This window comes from Opisthocomus hoazin, chromosome 7, assembly GCF_030867145.1.
Source record: "Opisthocomus hoazin isolate bOpiHoa1 chromosome 7, bOpiHoa1.hap1, whole genome shotgun sequence".
Classification (NCBI taxonomy): Eukaryota; Metazoa; Chordata; class Aves; order Opisthocomiformes; family Opisthocomidae; genus Opisthocomus; species Opisthocomus hoazin.
In genome coordinates, this window is record NC_134420.1 from 24,719,950 (window position 1) to 24,741,696 (window position 21,747).

The following is a 21,747-nucleotide window of genomic DNA, read 5'->3' on the forward strand; positions in this document are numbered from 1 at the left end:
TGCGTTAAAGTGGATGAAATGTTCTTTTTCTTGCATTATCTTTAAAAGATATGGTGGGATAATGCTAGCAGAACCATCTTTCCCTAGGCGTCTGGAGAGGCAGCATGATGTAAGCATCAGGATTTTCATGTTGACACCAGCTAATGGCATCTCCTGAGAGTATTGTTCTGGAGAAAGGCATGGCAGCTCAGGTCCTCACTGAATGTTTCTCTGGGGACTTGTGCCACTTTAGTGTCAGTGATTTTAGTGAACCTGCACATGAGAGCTCCTACTCGGTCCTCATCCCCCTGGGTCAGAGAGGAGACCATCAGGATGCTGTAGAAGGTCTCTTTGCTGCACTCATTACTTTTTGGGTCGCTTCTCTCACAGGCAGCTGCACCGTTTTCTTACAGCAGGATGGGAGGTGTCTCCTGACTGGGGGAGAGGCAGATCTCCCCTCCAAACCCCCGGCAGCATGAACTAATGAGCACCTGACTGTTCTGCAGCAGTGACGAGGTGGGACGCTCTGTGGCTGCGCACTGAGTCCTCTCTGTTCCCTGAGGCCAGCCTAGCAGTTCGGTAATGCTTTCTCGGTGCCGTATTGACTGTTCCTGCTTCTTTTTTCTCTTCCAGAGAGACGGTACTCCAGATCCCGTCCTAAGACTGGCGTGCTGAATTATTCATCTCACATGGTGACGAGCCGGCAGCCCAGCGAGATGGCCCTGACCCCACTGACAGAGCAGGAGGGTGAGGCTTACCTGGAGAAATGTGGTAGCATCCGTCGCCACACCGTTGCCAATGCTCACTCAGATATTCAGCTCCTGGCAATGGCCTCCATGATGCACACGGGAATGGTGACTGAGGAGTCAGACGGTACCGACAAACGCCTCCTCCTGCAGCCCAGTTTTAGCCACAGGCAGTGCTCCAGTGAGCCCAGTATTGCCGATGGGCCTGAGGGAGTCATGGCAGCGAGCAGGCAAGACTCTGCAGAGCTGAACTGCACATCGGTCAGCTAGAAGAAGTCTTGCTGAGACGGGGAGAACTGTACGCACTAAGCTGGACAAAGCATCCCGTCATCCCTGCTGGGATGCTCCTGTCATTGAAATGGCCTTGAGGGATGTTATGTCTCTTTGGGAATGCTCTCTAGATTAATTTTTCTTGCCTGTCTGGGGTCATTGTTGATGGAGGTACCAGGCTGCTCCCAAACGAGCACGGAGGGCTGCAAAGTTTTCGCTGTTGAACAGCGTAGTCTACCTTCTGTAAGCTTTCTTCCTCTACTAGTCCAAACCCTTTGGCCTCAGATTTCCTTCTGTTTCTTTGGTGTGATACAAATTTGCCTGATCCTGCTTTTCTCTATCTTGCCCAGCTTTGTGCTGCTTGTTTGCTCGTTGTTGCTGCAGCAGAGAGCTCTGTGCTAAACGTTCTCTTTGCTTCTGGCACTGGGTAGTGATGGCCGAGGACTGCATTTTTCTCTTTTGAAGTTGAACTCAGGGGTGAAACCATTTGCATCCTGCAGAAAGATTTGCTCAGGTGGCTTGTGAGAGAAGGAGATCCTTTGCTTTGCCTCTCATGGGCATGGACAAAAAGTCCAAATCCAGACAAATCAGACTTTTTTTTTACCCCAGACCTAAAGAGAACAGAGTATACATGGAGTCCCAGCTGAGTACTTCATATGCTTTCTTTGGTTCATCTTTGGGGTTGTGGTGTAAATGGGGTGCAAATGAGGGGTGGGTGTCTAAATTGGGGGCAAAATTTAGTCCTGAGCATCCTGGCATTTGGCATCAATTTGCTTTCAAAAATTCAGTGGTGGTAGGGCTACAATGAACAGAGAAACCTAAATGGATTCCTTCGGGAAGGAGACGCTGGGCAGAGTTTGCGCTTGTGCGGGAGAGACAAAGGTGCTTCTCAGCACTGAGCCACCGTGGTTCCAGACCATGAGGTGACGAACAGGATTTCATCCTTGGGCTGCTCTGGTACTTTTAGAACTTGCAGATTTCATGATACCAAAGATAATAAGCGGGGTGTAGAAAGGAGTCCTGTCCGGTAGTGTATTCGTGAAGTGCTCCTGACCTCCAGTGGTATCTGACTCTGCGCAGTGTTGCTTTTAAGATAAAGCGAGGGCTCTTTGCAGTCTTTGGTTTTGTTTTTATTTTGAAGATTATGAGTGGGTCCAGTTTGTGAGTGTCTGTGGCAGTCCACAGTGTCTGCTTTGTGGCATCACTTGGTACTCAAACGCTGCTTCTGTGGGAACAGAACCAATCTGTTTGAGCAGTCCCCTGGGATGCTCTGCTGACGCCTTGCTGAGCAGATTTGCAAGTGTAATTACGGGCTTAGACGTGAACTGAAATGCTGCCTTAAATGTCAAATCCCAGTAAAAATACAGATATAACACCACTGCCACTCGAATCTAGTCCCTGTGGTACAGACTGTAAATAAATCTGTCTTGACAAGGAAACACAAGGTTAGGATGAGCCTTCAGGATGGTTTTTTTTGCATGCTGTGACGTGAACTGCAGAATTTGCCCTGCTTCTTCTGGGCATGAAGCGTCTTCTGCTCCACCAGCCACATGAAGGTACAGCTCCAACCTGTCAGGATTTGGCCTTAGCAGTATGGGCAGCAAAACGAAAGCAGATTAGGTAACGAACTATCAGAAATACCAGCGATGACCACAAGTCACGCTGCCTTTGTAAAAGAGGGTGTTGCTTTGTCTCCTGTGGTTTGCAGATGTTGAAAGAGATAGTTGAAAGCGCCTGCTTCTCCTTGCAGTCACTTAAGGCACCCTAGCTATTGGCCTCTGTGGAAATACCAAGTGTGTTCATCGCCAGCTGTGCTTACGCGTTGAACAACAGAGATTTAGTTGTGCTGGCTCACTCCTACTCGGAGCGTGCGGAGGCCAGGAAGATGTGGCTTTAAGCAGTCTTCCCTTCAGGTGGATTCTAGGATAAATTGCCCTCCTGTTTGTAAATTGGACTGACCAGGCCAACTTGTTTGTTGTCATCTGTCCCAGGGCGGTCACAGATTGTCGTGTAGCTTCAGAATCTCTGTGGTGACAGCGAAACCTAGCAGACCATGCTGGTCTCACCTTGGCACGGTCCTTCCAGCGTGGGGCAGGTGGTGGCAGCCTGCTTAAAAGGAATTTCTTTGGGCCCTTGCAGTGATGTAAAACCTTCTCTTAGTCACAGTGGGGCGTGCAGGGAAGTGATCGCCCTGCAGTATTTCAGTTCACTCTTATGAATGCTTTTCTTCTTTCCATTTCTCTTCTAACCCATTTGACTTCTGTAAATATGCAAACTGTTCAGATTAGTGAGCAGCGCCCTCTTTTATGGTGAAAATTAGAACGATTTATTTATTTCCTGACATATTCTTGGATCATCTCTAGGGCTGATAGCAATCCAGCCCTGGTTTTAACTTGAATTGCTTCTGTTTTACATGTATATGTAATTTGAATTATTTTGATTTTGTGTCTGTTACTTTGCAAAAATTTGCACCAAGCCACCCTGAATCATGCACTTCCCCAGTTGTGTTCTTTTTTAGGGAGAATTAAAGCTGGTGGCTTTACTTTGTAAACTGAAGTAAACAAAACTTGTTCTGTAAACCACACTGAGGGTCTGGTCATGAGCACCACTCTTACAGCCACGTGAGACGCACAGGTCCCTGCAAGCCCACGCCACTTTCAGGCAGACTGGGTGAACCTGGGAGCGGTCGGAAAGCTGCACCCTGCGGCTGCCATGAGGGCCGTGCCAGGCTGGGACCGGAGCGCTGTGGGGACAGAGCTGGGGGGCAGCGCCGAGCGGCTGCTCTCCCCTGAGGATGCTGCCAGCCTGCTGAGGCTCGGTCCCCTGGAAGCAGAGAGCAAAGGCTCTGTCCCCAGGCCAGAGCCGCGGCGTGAGAAACCCTTGCATTTTGGATATGGGGTTCTGGTCTGGGGTTACACTTCGCTGCTCACCATGTCACACAGCCGTGACAGGGGCACAGGGTAGGTCTGTTCTACCCTCATGGTCATCCACTTCAGCAAATCTCCTGGAAGAGCTGTCAGAATGGGAAGAAGGGATTCCTCTCACCACGTCCCAAAGTCTGCCTTCTAACTGGATAATTACCTAGCCTGAGTCACTTTCCGTCACACCGAATCTGTCTTCTCTTTTTACCCTGTCTCCTCTTCTTAAGGTGAGTGTTTCATTCTCTATGTCTGTACAATTCTGTCATAAATTTCCTGAGGGGGCCTCAGAAGAAAGCTATTCTTAGTACAGCTGGCCTTTTCCTGACATCCCCCATAGGCAAGCAGCATGTTTTTATTGCCAGCAAGCAGAGCTGCTTCAGTCGCCAGCTGGATGGGCAGCAACCCGGCTTATTTTTTGGTTTTTCTGTCTATCTGAAGAAATGCAGTAGATCTTGGTGCTGGCACTGGTGGCAGCAGGGGGAGCACTGCAGCATTTGGATTGATGCTGAGGTACGGTATTGCCCTTTCTTTTTAGTTCCAAATGGCAATGGCTTCCCCTGGAAGGAATGGTCTTTTGATGCTTACAGCCTGGAGTTCACAGACTGAAAATGCTTGGCTCTTACAGGCATCCTGTGTCCCAGGGAGCAGAAACCAAGTGTCTGGTGAGGGACACATTGTGGTGTTTGTGGTATACTTACTTATATGATCTTCTTAATGCTTCTGTAGGCCCAGGGTAGCCAGTTCCCCGACCTGGCTCCTTCCCTGGGCCCAGCAGCAGGACTCCTGGGCCAGGCACACACCTTGTATTGTGGTGGTGGTGGGGTTTCCAGTGACAGAAAAAGGAGTTGAGTGTTATAGAAACTCAGCCAAAGTTGATGACACTGACTTGCACCGAGTTGCCAGAGACAGAACTGCAAGTTATGTGCCAAGAGCAAAAAATGCTGCCGTTGCAGAGGACTGCAGGCAGGGCCTTGGCGTGACACAGTCACGCTCTCGATGGGTCTTTCTCATACTTAGGAAAGGCTGAAGAATGTGATTTTTTTTTAAGTGTTGGCTCTATGCAAGTGAAAGTGAGCTCCTTTCCTCATTTACAGCTGAAATTTAGAGGCAGATAAAAATCTGTTCAGCCATGGAAGCTGCAGCCAGCAGAAGTTAGCAACTGTGTTCCATGCAGTGATTTTAGCGCACCAGGCACCAACCCGCGCCATGGGGCTGCGGCCCCTCCTCACCGAGCCAGAGTCAGCCCCTTTCCACAGCCCCGCGAACCTCAGCTGCACGTCTGCAGCGGGCTGGGCGCATCCTTCCGTTAGCCTGCTCCTTGGGGTAAGCCACCCGCTCCTCAAAGTAACGAGCGCCAGTATTGAGCCACGGATCGGGCGTCTGAACCCCCAAAAGAGGCAGGGGGCCAGGCTGCCAGCTCCCTGGCTGCTCCTTCCCCACGCGGGACAGGTCTCCACAGAGCCGGCACGGCTTCCGGCACGGAGCAGCCCGGCAGCGGGGCTCAGGAGAGCGGGTGGGATGGCAGGACTGGCTTACCCTGGCACAGACCCCCCACAGTGCCCAGGGAGCTTCCCAGGGCAACGCGAGCTGGAAGTTCAGCCTGCAGTCAGCTTGGTTCTTGCTCGCAGACACTCCAGCTCCATAGGAAAGCTGCCGTGAATTTTCCTCTTAATTCAAAGGGAGAAGAGCGTGGCTACTGTGTGATACCTCCCTGAGCAAAGAGAAGAAAATGGATCATCCTGTTCATTTTTCAGATACAGAAGGCGAACCTGGCGGCATGACAACAACTTAAATGGGATTTTGTTACTTCTCCACACATTTGAAGAGCGCTTACTGTCCCTCTTGCTATCCCAGCACCTCCCAATGAAGACACCAAGCACTTTAAATAAACAAAAGCTTCAAAACGGAAATGCCAGCTTTTAAAGCAGCTTAGCAGCGAGGGAACAGCACGTTCTCATTAACACAGTGTTCAAAAGTGCGTGCAGTAAAATAGCTGCCACCTTCCACCTGAGAACTGGCTGCCCTTCATTCATTGCTTACACCTGATGGTACCTGAGTCCCTGTGTTAGTTAGATCCAGCCATTATTCCCACCTGGGTCAGCAAGGGCTGTACAATTGGTGTCCCAGTTTACTTCTCCCCTACATGCAAGCTCATCCCTTCCAGGGGACGAATCCTGCCCCAAGCAGGGGTAGTGAAGGTTGCCCTAAGCACACAAGGAGTGGCAGCTTGGGCTGTATTAGCAGTTTGGGCTGCATTTCTCCAGTCCAAATGATAAATAGCAATTCCAGTGAGGAAAGAAGTGAACTGAAAACTGGCATTATTAAGCAGTAGTTGCTTGTTGTGAGTGGCCAACACACTCTCTGGGCCACAAATATGGGTGTGTGTGTGTAGGAGCCACATCTGTATTGGAGAACACCTAGGAGAGGGCAATGAAGAACAAATATGTGCATGTGAAGGAAATAGCTGACTAGATTAATCTTTTCCCAGATAATTGGTATAACAGAAGGTGGGGTAGAGGCTTAATTATCAGATTTTTCAATGAGAAAAAGGACAGCAAACTCCTTAAAAAAAAACCAACAAAGCAAAATACAACGGCTTGAAGGGTCTCACCTACCCTGAATTCCTGCCATAGAATGGAGCAGCTTTGCAGTAGCTGCAAATTGTTGCAATATTCAGGGAGTCGCTGTTTGAAGTGTCTGACATTAGGCTTGAGAGCTAACTCCCACTTATGCCAAGAGCTAGTTCGTAATTCTTGTGGCATAATTATTATAGACTGCAGTAACAACTTCTGTGATGCTGGAAAATAGATTGGATCCACAGATCATTCTTTCAGATGTTGAGATTTATGAAGACAGCTGCATTGGCTCACACCCAGGAGTTTTCTGCAGGTGCTATTATCATTGCAATTTTTTTTTTCCCTTTTTTGATTTTTTAACCCAAAAGCATGAGTTCTGTGAGAATTGCTGGGGATCCTCGAAGAGCAGACAGGTCAGTTACAAAATGCTCAGGGTTCAAGTCAGTACTGCACCAGGACTACCTGGAAAGTAACAGAAATTATATATATTAAAAGTCAGTGAGAAACCACGGAATCAGTGCCGTACATCACCTACCCTGTAGGCCTCTTCGACTGATTTACTCCTGTTATTGGTAAGCAAGCCCTCTTCTCCACTGTGGGTTTTTAATCCACTTCACACTAAACACTTATCGACTGACATATATCAGCGGTTCCTGGAGCCGAAACAAGAAGCCCTCCTTTGTCTCCTGCAGATCCATCTCTAAGGGACAGCTTCACTATGACAAGTGCTAAACCTGTCATAGTTTCGGGCTCATCTCAGGCCAATGAATTACCATTTATTTGCTGTGTGGTTGGATACAAGAGGGGAGAGGGTGGAAGAGGCTGTTCTGAAGGAGGGGACTGACGGTACATGTGAAAAGTCCCCCTTAGGTGGTATATGCACAGTATTTACAAGAAATACTCTGCTCTAATCCTTTTTTTTTCTTTTTTCTCCATTGGTGGGGATGGGAGAGGACCCTCAATGTGCATTTGGGACTTTCAATCTCAGGGATTCAGAATGACTCTCCTTTACAAATTTGAGTGAGTATTGGGGAGGGGGGGAGAGAGGAGGGGATTTCTTGTGATTTTCCCCCATCCTCACGTTTTTCTCAGAAGACAGTGGTGGGCAGCTATTACATGCTGAGCATCACTGCATTTGGTAGTGCAGATGGAGCTCTTCTGAGCTCCTCTGTTTGGCCTGGGGCTGGGTATTATCATTCTCTCTTCTGGCCCTGAAACGTTAAGACATCTTTCTGCCTGAAAGCCCAGTGCCAGACTGGAGGTTTGCTGCCCGCTGCGCCCGTAGTCCTGGTTAACAGCGGTGGCTCATCCTTAACAGCGCTGCCGCCATCTAGCCATTCCCCCATCAAAGAGAGTGTCCCCGAGTCTTCACAAGAGTCCAGCTCTTTGAAATGAAAATAAATGCTGAAGGAAATGAGGCCTGACAGCATTTGCCACGAGCCCCTTCCTAGCTCATTAAAATGTACAAGCTGGTGTGAACAAGACACCCACGCTTGTCAGCCAAACAAACAAAAAAGCCCATCTTCAAAAGCTGATTTATTTGCCGTTCCCCGATGCTTAATCTAATCCACTAGCTGTCCACACTGTTATCGCCATCCTCCTTTGCTCGGGGTTTACAACGTGGAGGTGAAAGTGGTTGAACTCTGCAACCCTCCCATCTTGTTTTTTTTCCCCTTACTAACTGTGGTGCTCAGGCGATCCACCTGCAGAGCCAGGGGTGCCTTCAGAGGGCGGCAGCAGTTCTCTGGCCACCCCTCCTCTGGCTTGGCAGTGGGTGCGAGGACTCAGCTCCCCGTACAGCAGTAAGTGAGGGTACATTCAGCAGCAGGTACTCCTGTTTGTAGGGGCTGTGGAGAGGCAAGTAGAGCAGAACTAGGCCTTTGAGGGAGCAGAGATTTACTTTTCAGATTCAGTTCCTACATTGCTAGTGTGAGGTTGCCCTTAGCGGGGCAGCCTCAGATGGGCTTCCGAGAGCCTTAGAGGAAAGCAGGTTTGTCCTTTGTCACTTGCCCTGCCTGTCACCCCACTTGCAGCCCAGCCCTCCCTTTGCCCCAGCAGTGCCCGGGGCAGCTGGCACCCCTCGCCTTCGGTACCCGCTGTGTGTGCAATAGTGTGCTGTGGAGCATCTCGCTCGGGAGATGTGCCCAGCCTGTGCCGTGCATAGAGACGCAAACTGGCTCTGAAAGCAGGTAAGTTAATTCTGTTAATGCTGGAGAGGGTGTACAGGGTATTTATGCAGTGTTTTTGGGAGGAGGAGGAGGAGGAAGGCATAACCCATGGGCGAAGCCTGAAAGGGCTCCACGTGTTCGTTAGCTCCACAGTCAGCCTCTGGCACTGCTTGTGGTGAAAGCAAGGTGTGGGTGCAGGAGATGAAGCTTTTGAGATAGCAACAGCTGTGCCCATACTCAGTATATCCGTTCAACCTGTCTTCTGTCCTCCACCTTCCTGAGACTGCTAACAGGTGTGCTTTTTCTTGCGGATGTTGATAAAGCCGTGTTTACCTCAATATTGCAGATCTGCTCTGTCCAGCAAAGTGTCTGTACAGGTAACCGGTGGAAACCAATGAACAGGGCTCATTGCCAGCATTGCAAGGTTTCTCCAACCGCAAGGGTGTGTGAAGGCCAAACTGGGACACCTAAACCAGTTCAGGTTTTTTGGGTGTGCCTTTAAATCATCAGTCTTACGGGGGATTCAGCATGCATCTGGATGCAAGTTCATCTTGTGACCTGGAAGGGAAGCAAGTAAATAGGATGGTTAAATGAACCCTAATGGATCAGCTTGCAGATCTGAAGAACAATCGATAGAGTGTAACAACAGGCATAGATAGCTCTAAGGGCTGAAGGTCACACTGCAAAGCGGAAAAAAACCCTGTTCCTCTCTTGCTTTGTATCAGAATGGCTTGTTCAGGGACATTTCTTTTTGTGCCACTTACCGTCTCTCTGTGATGAGCTGTGGCGTTGGAGTCCTGGTCTGAGAAACAGTGTCTGGGAAACTGGACAAGCAAATGAATTAGTAAGGTCATCAAGTGAAAGTCCGGGCGAAAAACACTCACCCCCACCCTGAGACACAGATTTTGTGGGTACACGAGAGCAAAGGCCAGGGGAAGGATAGATTAGGTACACGTTTATGTTGCCGCATGCTCTGGGACTAACGACTTCGGTGTGAAGGTGCATCCACGTCACCCTTCTGATGGATCGAAAGTGAGAGCAACAAAGCCTGAGTTTGTGGCTTTTCTTTTCCAGAGCAAAACGATGCCACTTGTGGAAAGCGGTGGGGAGAAAATGTGTAGTTTTGTCTGTGGAAAGCCTTGACACAGTAAAGAAATCCTGCCAAGACCAAAAAAACCCCTGTCCCTTGATAACTGTAAATGTAACAAATGTAACATGTGTGGGATGTTATCACTTCAGGTGGTCAGAAACAAGTCTTGGTTTTTGTGAATAATTCGGACGGTTGCAAGACAAGCGACTCCTGAATAATCCCTTTAGGCAGATGGGCCTTGGGAGAACAGGTAGGCAAACTGCAGAGACAAGGAGGCTGCAGGATAATCTGAAGACCCCCGCCGAGAGACGCCAAACAAACATGTGCAATGGACATTACCATATAATAACGAGTTCTCGGAAAAACCATTACTATGATAAGCATTTCTTGGAAATGTAATTAATATGTATGTTAACATAGCATAAATGTCTAGTAACTGTGTCTCTTCGGTGCACACGTTTGGAGGAGAGATCCCCTGTGTGCCCGGCGCCGCAATAAAGAATACCTGCTTAATAGTCTGCCGACTATTGAGTCTTCAACTCCGGCTTTTCAAGGCATCATTTCTGGCACCCCAGATGGGACCCGCTCTGCTCGGCTGCAGGACCCGCTGAGAACAAGACTCCCTAGGGTACCCCCGGGATTTCCTGGAGGGACTCCTCGCCTCACTTGGATCACTGCGGGAGCAGACAAGGACCATCTAAACGAGTAAAGGTATTCTTTTTTTTTTCCTTTCTTTCTCTGTTTTGGTATGTGAGACCGGTCATTTGGAGAGTTCTCGTAAGTCATAGGAGACGTCCTACGCTGAGCACTGTACACCAGGCTACTAGTGCCTGAGGGTGTACGTCTTGGTGCGTTAGTACATGCACGGGTTAAGCTCTGCACTAACATGCTTTTGGTAGTTAGTTGTGCGTTGGTGCAGGCACGAGTTGTGCTTTGTACTTCTGTAATAACATGCTTTTGGTAGTTGTGCGTTGGTACAAGCATGGGTTAAGCTTCGCACTTCTGTAATAACGTGCTTTTCGTAGTTGTGCGTTGGTGCAGGCATGGGTTAAGCTTTGTACTTCTGTAATAACGTACATTCGGTATGGTACGCTTAGGAAACCCGCTTAAGTTGTACTTCTGGCGATACGGATTTGTTGGTATTGAACTCGGATATCGGATATCTCGGATACTGGCTTGTTAACATACCCATCAGGCATCGCAAAACCAAAACAAAAAAAACCAAACCAAAAAAAAAACCTTGCACAGTGAACCTCGTTTCTCCTGACCAGAATATTAATTGTGACATTTTTGGAACGTGGTCAGAGCGGGACAGAAGGGGACGACAGATTAAAATTGTTAAGATAAAGACTAACAGAAGTACAGAATCAACAAAGTAAAATGGGGGACAGCAAAGCAGTGGTATTTTAAAGAAAAGCCCCTTAGGATGTATTCTAGCACATTGGAAAGCTTGTGTGACTGTGTATGAAGCCTCTGTGTGAAAGACAAATAAGTCAATAAAAAAAAAAAAAGAGAGAGAGAGAAAAAAAATGGTGAAGGAAAAAAAAAAGAAAAACCACTACGTACGTTTGGTATGTTCTGCTGAATTCCGGTTTTTGACTTGGGACTGCTGTATTTGAAATCTGATTCATCGGGGCCGTGGTTTATGATTTCTTAAGTATCAGTGCAGGGTCTTCCCGTGGGGGGGATTTTGAGAGTCTCTCCCAGGATCTAGATGGCAACATTAGGAAAAGTAGGGGGAGACCCCTCACTCAACAACGTCTTAATAATGTATGGGGTTTGGTTTGCTTAAAGAAAATCGGCATGATTTAGGAATTGAATTGGGAATTTGGGGATTGGTTTTAAAATACTTACAAGTTGGTACATATTGTGGGGTTACAAGTTCTCTAGTTATTTGGCATTGATTGATCATTTAGTGACTCTGGTTTGGGGGTATGTATTAAATATACTGTATATATTGTTTTGAAAGAGCTCTATGTATATAAACATGTTAACTGAAGTGGTTTGCCTGTATATATTGTTGTACTTAGGTGATACAGTTTGTAAACAGAAGGATTTTAAAAGATCACTTCTAGGTTGTGTGTGTGTGTGTGTGTGTGGTGTTAACCGATTGGTGGAGAAGTTGAGAAGTTATTTTATTGTAACATGAGCTTCGGAGGGAGGTGATGCCCTCGCAAACAATTAATTGAATTATGATATGTTGTTAGAATTGATGCAGTTTTGTGGACAATTAAAAAGTATAGGAGATGAAAAGTTTAACGCGGTATTGAAAAAAAACAACACCAAAAATAAACCAAAAGGAAAACCCGTCTGGATTTTCCGAAGGGTTGTGTAAAGTGATTAGAACAGAAAGGTATCAAGTTACAAGCTGCTTTGCTAGCTGCTGCTCTAAATGAAGAAATAAAAAAAAAAAGCAAAGCTCTTAGAAGTTAAGCAACAGAAAAACGAAATGAAAAAGAGGGGAAACAAGGTAACTTTTTACAGTATGGACTACTAGTGTAGTGTGAATCAGAATACAATACTCCTGTGTTACCAGTAAAAACAAAAAACAAAACAAAAAAAATCAGATGGAACTTATTGGATAGTACGGCTAGTACAGGATTTAAGAGAAGTGAATAAGATTGTTAGGGACGTACACCATGTGGAAGCAAGTATGGTTTACGGTATTGGATTTAAATGATGCATTCTTCTGTCTGCCTTTAGCCAAAGAAAGTCTGAATTTATTTGCATTTGAGTGGGAAAATCCTACCACGGGTAGAAAAAACCCAGCTTGCCTGGACAGTGTTACCCCAAGGTTTTAAAAACAGCCCAAAGATCTTTGGAAATCAACTAGCATGAGAACTTGAAGCATGGAACTCTTCCTCCATAGATGGAACCCTTTTACAGTATGTAGATGACATTAATAACAACTGAAACAAAACCTGACTGTATACAGTGGACTATCAGTTTGTTAAACTTTTTGAGATTAAATGGGTATCAAGTCTCTCAACAGAAAACTCAGATGGTGTGGCAACGGGTAACCTACCTTGGATGCAAGCTGTCTGGACAAAGAGAACTAGGAACAGAACAGAATGAAGCCATCTGCAGGACTCCCCTCCGTCAGATGGTAAAAGGGCTCAGGACCTTTCTGGGACTGACAGGTTGGTGCCGGTTATGGATATATAATCATGGAATAATAGTGAGACCCTTATGTGAACTTTTGAAAAACAACCTCACCTGATTGATCTGGTCCAAAGAAGCTCAAAACGCATTTCAGACACTTAAGAAAAATCTAATGAAGGCCCCGGCTCTGGGCCTGCCTGATGTTACTAAACCCTTTTGGCTGTTTTCTTATGAGACACAAGGCATAGCTCTGGGGATTCTAGCTCAACAGCTGGGACCCTATGAAAGAGCTGTGGCCTATTTTGCTAAACAGCTGGATGGCGTAAGCAAAGGATGGCCAGAATGTCTGCAAGCTGTGGCGGCGGTGGTCTTGACTATTCAGGAAGCCCGAAAATTCACCTTGGGCCAAAAGATCACAGTACCGATCTCACACAAAGTATGAGCTGTACTGCAACAAAAAGGGAACTGCTGGCTTTCCCCATCCCAATTTCCACGATACCAGGCCACTCTAATTGAATCAGAGTATATTAATATTGTAGTAACTAATATTACGAACCCAGCTTCTTTTCTCAGTGGATCAATCTCTGAACCATTGGTACATGATTGCTTAAAATCCATAGAGACTGTGTACTCCAGCAGACCAGATTTGAAAGAGAAACCCCTGGAAGATGCACAGGACTCCTGGTTCATGGATGGAAGCAGCATTGTCGGACAAGGTATTCGAAAGGCCAAGTATGCAGTGACAACAGCAGACGAAGTAGTTTAATCTCAGTCACTACCTGCTGGAACATCAGCTCAAAAGGCTGAAACTATTGCCCTAACTAGGACTCTGGAGTTAACAAAAGGAAAAAAAGATAAAAATATAGACAAATTCCAAATATGCCTTTGGAGTTGTCCATGCTTATGGGACAATTTGGAAGGAGCGAGGACTACTAACTGCGCAAGGGAAGCAGATTAAATATGCTGAGGAAATTCTTCGACTATTAGAAGCTGTTGAACTACCAGCAAAAGTTGCCATCATGCACTGCCGAGGACACCTGAAGGGTAACACTGACCAGGAAAGAGGTAACAGGTTGGCTGACTATGAAGCTAAACAGGCAGCAGAGAGAATGCAAGAGATTTTAGCCTTAATTCCAGATAATAGAAATAGAAACCTGAGTGACCAAGAAAATGCTGAGTATTCTAAAACTGATGCAGAATTAATAGAGGGATTAGGGGGCCAAGTTCCATCCCAGGGGTGGGCCTACTTAAGTGATGGCAGAATTATAATCCCTGCTAAACAGATATGGGGGGTGGTTAAAGAAGAACACAGTAGGACATAATGGGGAGCGGACTCCCTGTATAAATTTTTAAATCAGAAATTAATAGGGAACAATTTGTATTCTACAGTCTGACAAGTAACCCAATAATGTGAAACATATTTAAAAATAACCCCAGTACAGGTAACTAGGTACAATTAGGAAGTACTGGGAAGGGAAGTATACTGGAAGAACACTGGCACACTGATTTCTCTGAATTTCCAAGAAAAGGAGGGTAAAGGTACTTATTAATACTCACGGATACCTTTTCAGGTTGGCCAGAAGCATTCCCCTTGTAGAACGAATAAAGCAAGGGAAGTAACTAAGACATTATTAAATGAAATAATACCTCGATTTAGGGTACCAACAATTATCTCCTCAGATAGGGGGACACATTTTGTGCAGAAGTAGTGCAACAGGTCAGCAAACTGTTAGGAATCAATTGGCAGTTACATACGCCCTACAGACCACAAGCCAGTGGGCAAGTAGAAAAGATGCAAAATATGCCAAGAAGCGAATCTATATTGGTACCAAGCATTGCCTATTGCACTACTTCGGATACGTGTAAAGCCTAGGGCCAAAGAAAATTTGAGCCCTTTTGAGATACTATATGGGAGACCATATCAGGCTAAATATCAGGGGGAAGATTCGAACCAGTTGGGAAATCAGTACCTACAGAATTATGTTATATCCTTAGGAAAACAATTAGAAAGGATTAGTAAAGATGTTTTGGGTACCAGGGCTAAAGGGTTAGATCACTCGATCCATCCATTTAGCCCTGGAGATTGGGTTTATGTTAAGAATTTTTCAGGTGATCCACTGAGAGAGAAGTGGAATGGACCTTACCAGGTATTGCTGACCACCTTCACCGCAATCAAGACTGGAGAACAACCGGCGTGGATCCATTATTCCTGAGTGAATAAGGCTCCTAAACCAGGATGGATGGTCGAAAAGGCTGGCGGTTTGAAACTACGATTGCGGCGGTAACTTTGTTAAACCTAGGCTTATTAGTAAACGCTTGGAGAGAGAACTTATATTACAATGCAATTCAGGTGCTAGCGAATGCCACGAGAGCTAAGGATTGTTGGATTTGTACTGCCTTACCAAAAGGTGACATGAGACTCCCTTTATATGGGGCAGGATTCACTCATTGGAATTGTGATAATAATACTTGGCCCGAGTTTTGGAGAAGACACGACGGAGGATACTGCGATCACGACAACTCGAACTATATGACTGGACCAAGATTTGACCTACAGATATTAGATAACAACACCCAGATATTGGTCAGCAATAATAGCTGCCTATGGAAAGCAAGATCCAACACTTGTTCGTGCTGACCCCCTTCCATACACACAAAAATTGTGCTTGCAGGGATGGGTGGAATGATTATTGGATCAACAAAACTAAAGTAGAAGTAGGAACTTGGGATTTGAAAGGGACAGGTACGATATATACAGATTTTTGTAACAGAACCCAATTAGAAACCTGTAGCCCCTTGAACTGGGATTATTTTAGGAATGTACCAATTGGCTGGGTAAACCGTGGAACATTTTACAGAGCTAATCTCACAGCCACTGACGGGCCCTGTAAATTACCCGACGGGTATTGGTGGCTATGTGGTGATGGCATTAGCAGAAAGCAGCTCCCTGCGGGTTGGAAGGGAATGTACCATAGGTCATCTAGTCAGCCAGGACCGAATATATAATCAGTCCCAAATACCTAAAGGCATATTAAGAATATCATGGAGACGAGCCAAACGGGAAGACAACCCACTTGTAAGTAGGGGAACAAAGTTTCATAGCTTTGTCAGATGGTTCTTACCATGGCTAGGAGTAAGCGAACTGGAAAAAGCCATAATAAACATTTCCACGGTTTTAGAAAAGATGGAGAATCTAACAATAAATACTATGGAAAATTTACAGACAGAAATATCATCCCTTAGTAAAGTTGTGCTACAGAACCGAATGGCATTAGATTTATTGACTGCCAAAGAAGGGGGAGTGTATATGATCATCAATACCAGTTGCTGTGCATATATCAATAAAGACAGACAGATAGAAGCAGATTTGAACACACTCTGGGAGAAAACACGAGTATTCCATGAAGTATCTTTGGATGATACTTCCTTGGGATTTCGAGACTTATGGGATAAATTAACCTCTTGGCTCCCCAATTTAGAGTGGTTGAAACAATTATTCATGGGAATGATCACACTGGTGGTTTTGGGAATACTTGTTTGCATGTCTCTCAAATGTTTCCTTTGGTGTTGTCAGGGCTCAGTTGAGACATACAGTGACTGGAAAAGGAATAAGATTAGGCACCAAATAGAAACTGGAAAATACTTTTCCCAGAGCCTTGGCGTGAAAGACTAAAGGAATTTGAAAATAATACCTACAAAATACAATAGTGAGGATTCATAGCTTTCTAGCTACAAATCCTCAAAAGAAAAGGAGGGATTGATAACTGTAAATGTAACAAATGTAACATGTGTGGGAAGTTATCACTTCAGGTGGTCAGAAACAAGTCTTGGTTCTTTGTGAATAATTCGGACGGTTGCAAGACAAGCGACTCCTGAATAATCCCTTTAGGCGGCTGGGCCTTGGGAGAACAGGTATGCAAACTGCAGAGACAAGGAGGCTGCAGGATAATCTGAAGACCCCCGCCGAGAGACGCCAAACAAACATGTGCAATGGACATTACCATATAATAACGAGTTCTCGGAAAAACCATTACTATGATAAGCATTTCTTGGAAATGTAATTAATATGTATGTTAACATAGCATAAATGTCTAGTAACTGTGTCTCTTCGGTGCACACGTTTGGAGGAGAGATCCCCCGTGTGCCCGACGCCGCAATAAAGAATACCTGCTTAATAGTCTGCCGACTATTGAGTCTTCAACTCTGGCTTTTTACGGCATCACCCTGCTGGGTGCCAGCTTGCAGGAGAGGCAGGAAAAGCAGCACGGGGTGAAAGCCCGGGACGCGGCATCGCAGCCACAGCAGATGCAGAGCAGTGCAGCGAGCGAAGGCAGGCTGGGATGGAGGCTCTCAGCTGAAAACAGAGGTTTGTTGTGAGGGGCCCCAAGCAGCAAAAGGCTGAGACCAAGACAAAAAACCCCACATACCAGAACTTACATGGAGTTTGAGGCCTAAATGAAAAGGAGAATCATCTTTGTGGGCTACTAAGAGAGGCCATTAAGAGAACTTTCAACAAATTATGCAAGGATTAAACCCTCTCAATTTGGGAAATGGCTTGCAAGAGAATGATCTCTTAAGAGAGGGAAGTTTTAGGTGTCCTTAAATTAGGCTTGTGTAAATAGTCCTCCAAAGAGATAGATGTTCAGTACGAATTACAGTGGTCAAGAAGCACTGAGGGCAGAACACTTGACTGGTAATGTGCTCTAGAAGACCCCAGCCATAAATTTGTTTGAAAAAAACCCCACAAAACAGCACAGCTGATTCAGCCAGAAGCTGCTGGAGCGGTCTGCTGCTCTCTCTGTGTGAGTGACTGGATGAGTGCGTGTTCGTTTGTGCTGATAGCCTTGTGGGTTACATCCTGTGCAATCCTGGAGAGAACTGTTCACGAGCGGGGTGTCCTTCCCCTATTACAAATAACAGTAAGTTGCAAGTGAACCCGAGGAGCTTGCGACGCCAGTGTGCAGGCTAGGACCCCTTCTTGCTGAAAAGACTGCGTTGCTCCGACTTTTTATCACCCTTCATTGACTTTCAGGAGTTTAATTCAATGTTGCGATAGGAATCCTGGACGCAGGTAGTACCCTGAGAAAAACTTTTTGTTGAAGGAGGGACTGAGCTAGAGAGCAAGGTCTGGCACCGCGGACACATGGGTATCTCTTCATTCTTCCATTCCTTGCGGCGGCCTCTTCGAAGGGCATCGCCCTCGCTTGGTGTGCTCTGGTGGTGCCCTGCTCAGCTGTATTTTCAAGCAGCAGTAAGTCTTGTCCAGTGATTACGATTAATTTAAGAGAGTTTAGGTTGAGGACCCTGATGCTTACCAGCAGTCGGGTTCTGTTATTACAACAATGTATGTTACTGCAGCTGTTAGAAATGAATTGAAAAGGCTTGCCCTTGGTTTTACGCTTTCTGATTTTAACAAGGACATGTGAAGGTGTTGGATGCATAGTTCTGGCTCAAAAATCTGGGGAGAGTTTGACTGGACTATCCTTATTAGAGTTTATTATTTTTATTATTTTTTAGCTTTATATATTTTGTATATTTATGTATGATCTATTTATGGTATACATTCTATTTTTAGATATTTAATACATTATATAATTATTACATTATATAATTTTGATAATTTTAAATATGTAATTAAATTTTATATATTTATATACTTTTATTTTAATTTTTGTATTGAGTTTATTATCTTTGTTATTACTTTATTATCTTTGAGACTGTTACAGGTGAACTAAGTCCTATTCTGACTCACAAGCCAGAAACAGGCAGAGGTTACAATACGGCTCCTTTGCATTCACGTGCTGGCTTCCATTGCTGTCTGAAAGCAGCGTGCAAGGAACCAAGGAGTTCGCTGTGGGCGTTCATCTCTGTTCTGCATTTTAATTGTTTGGTTACAGTGTTTGGTGGTCTGACTTTCCCAACAGTACTGACTTGCCTTTCAAGATCATTGTTTTCCACCCTTGTAAAGTCTAAACCACTTCCATTTCCAGGGGATCCAAAACCACACTCTGTACCTACTTGGTTCTGTTTTTTGTTTTTTTTTTTAAGTCCAGGTACCATAGCTGAAGCAAAATGAAAAAAAAAAGTAGATCACAGAGTTGAATTTTAAATATTGATTCACTTTCTGAGTTTTAACTAGAAGGATGAGGACAGGCACGTGCCTATATAAAGGATTTGGGCATGAAGAAACCCAAGTGTTAGCCCAAGGAGCTGCTTCCAAGAGGTGAATCACATGGGAGGCATTTGCTCAGGTAAGTCTAAACTCCACACTGTGTGAAGTCCATCACACCTGGATGTGATGCTGAAACTAGGAAAACTTGTACATGTCACTTTTCCTTGGCAGTATCTTGGTTCCTTGCCACCCTGTTAGCAAAGCCCATGTGCACACGTGGCTGAAACCGTCACTTCATTCATCAACAGAAGCAAAGCTAAATCTTGGTGAGAAACAAGTCACAAATGAAGACCAAAATGGAAATAAAAAGGCTAGGCTCAGGCATACTGCGGCAGGACTTGTGAAGTGCACGAGTTTGGCTTCTCAGGACACCGCTGCTCTGTGAGCAGTCAGCAAGCTGAGTCTGCTGCTGGAGACAGAAGGGAAAACCAGCAAGTAACCAACACCGGTTTGTAGCCGAGGAGTCAGGGCTCTGAAGAAAACAATCATCTTCTCTGCAGATTGCGCGAGATAAGGTAAAGATTGCCCCAGTGCTCATCCACACCCCCCCCCCCCCCCCCCCCGGTCAATTATCAGCTGAGTTTCGTGGAAATCAGGTTCTGTCTCAGAGGAGTAAGAAACTGAAAACTCTGATTTTTTTTGGCCAGATCATCACAGTGTTTTTAGCAAGCTATCGCTTGCTAAAATTCTCTAAGAATGCAGGAGGTACTTTTTCCAAGATTGTCAGTACTCAGCTGGCAAAACACTGCTCCTGGGCTACGAGGATGATGAGGGGACTGGAGCATCTCCTACGAGGGAAGGCTGAGGGAGCTGGGCTTGTTCAGCCTGAAGAAGAGAAGGCTGAGAGGGGACCTAATAAATGCCTATAAATACCTTCAGGGTGGGTGTCAGGAGGATGGGGCCAAACTCTTTTCAGTAGTGCCCAGAGACAGGACCAGGGGCAATGGGCACAAACTGAAGCATAGGAAGTTCCATCTGAACATGAGGAAGAACTTCTTCCCTCTGAGGGTGACGGAGCACTGGAACAGGCTGCCCAGGGAGGTTGTGGAGTCTCCTTCTCTGGAGATATTCAAGACCCGCCTGGACAAGGTCCTGTGCAGCCTGCTGTAGGTGACCCTGCTTCGGCAGGAGGGTTGGACTAGATGACCCACAGAGGTCCCTTCCAACCCCTACCATTCTGTGATTCTGTGATTCTGTGCCCGTCAGGTCTGACTGAGCCAAGCCAAACCCATCGGTGCCTCAGGGCAAAGCTACCAGCCAGGCTCTTCAGGACAGGCAGCAGAGCAGGGCTCTCTCCCTGCCTCAGCGCAGGGTGACTGGCTCGATGCGCCAGCTGACATTCCTGTCCAGCTAGCTCCAGGAGGCAATGAAAAGCTGACGGGGTTGAAGGAGCAGGATGGAATCGCTGAACTTGGCAACCTTCATGGGCTGTGTCCCCTCAGAGATCAATTGGAGCACCACCAACTGAAAGGAAAAGGAGGCTCATGGGTCGAGGCTGCGACTACAGCTACTAGGGAAACTATTTGCCTGTTTCACAGTCTCCTCCTCTCATACAGTTTCAGAAATTTTCCTATTCCATCTGAGATGGGGAAAAAACCCCAAGGCAACCCAGCCTTTCAGAGCCTTTGAGTGGAATGAACGGGTTTGAAGAATGTGATTGCCAAAAGACTGGACAGTGAAGCAGGGTCCCAGGTTTTGAGCAGAAAAATTATCTCCATGATGTTGTATCTCAGTCTTTATCTGCTCCTCCTCCATCATAAAATAGCAAGATTAATTAATTTTTACAATACGACATTATGTTTTTTGAAATGGAGAAAATCGTAGTCTTTTAGAGGGGATGAGAAACAGTAATAAGAACAGTTCTGCTTGGAATAAAATACACATGAGGGTGGACTCAAGGTATGACTCTCACTACAGCATCTCTTTCTGCCTGCTTGCAGTCAAGAAGAAACAAAAAAAGAGAATAGGAGAAACAAGGACAGTTATGTCTGTGAGCTGTTTTTTTTCACTGTTGTTTGCGAACTGAAAAAGGCTGCAGAAGTAGCATGAACTCTTCACACATTCTGAGCCCTGACAAGCTTAAAGTAGCTGTTAAATGGCTGCCTCTGTGCTCACAGACATGTATTATTATCAAGGAGGTCAGGTTTAATTGAAAAAAATTTAAACCAGTAAAGGAAAAAACCATGAAGGTCACAGATCCTGAAATTTTGTATTTCAGGTCACTCAGACTCTCGGATCTTGTAAGGGTGGTGGTGACACCACAGTCCACTCAGTTGAGCCTGGTCAAGCCACCCCTTCCAGTGTGGGAATATGATGAGGCAGTGGTACCAGCAAAGTGTGTTTCCCTTGGTCATTTTTCTGGCTAGCATAACAATTTCCTCTTTGAGGGGTATGAGTGCAGGTTTGAGGGTGGCTGGGTTATTTTTGAGCCAAAAATGTGCAACAGGCACAATTCATCAGCTTCTTACTCATTTCATCCGGACAGGCCGAGTTTCCCTACTCACCCTTTTAGGTCTACCAACCTCCCATTCTGTTGCCTTGTCTTTACTGCACGTTAATAGCATGCTCAGTGCTCCTCGGGGCTAAGCTGGTAAGTTTTGTTTCCTTCCGTAAAGGCTGTGTTGGAAGAAGCTGAATAGTCACAGCGTTGAAATGAGAGACACAGCACAGAAGAGCTGAAGCCTAGCGCCGCATGTACTCACTCACCCAGGACAGTGTAATAA

At 45.8% G+C, this 21,747-nt stretch overlaps 1 protein-coding gene across 4 annotated transcripts in view; it reads left to right on the forward strand.

Annotated features, from left to right (window-relative positions):
- Window positions 1–17,032, forward strand: part of PRR5L (proline rich 5 like) — a 62,516-nt gene extending 45,484 nt beyond the window's left edge. For 3 of the 4 annotated variants that reach the window (XM_075426039.1, XM_075426037.1, XM_075426038.1), the window contains exon 9: window positions 613–10,268. In XM_075426039.1, coding sequence (XP_075282154.1) covers window positions 613–995 — 383 coding nt within the window. In that variant the 3' untranslated portion in view covers window positions 996–10,268. Of the gene's footprint in view, window positions 1–612; window positions 10,462–14,961 lie in introns of those variants that run through there. The other variant, XR_012764516.1, reaches the window with a different exon arrangement.
- Window positions 17,033–21,747: the final 4,715 nt, after the last annotated feature.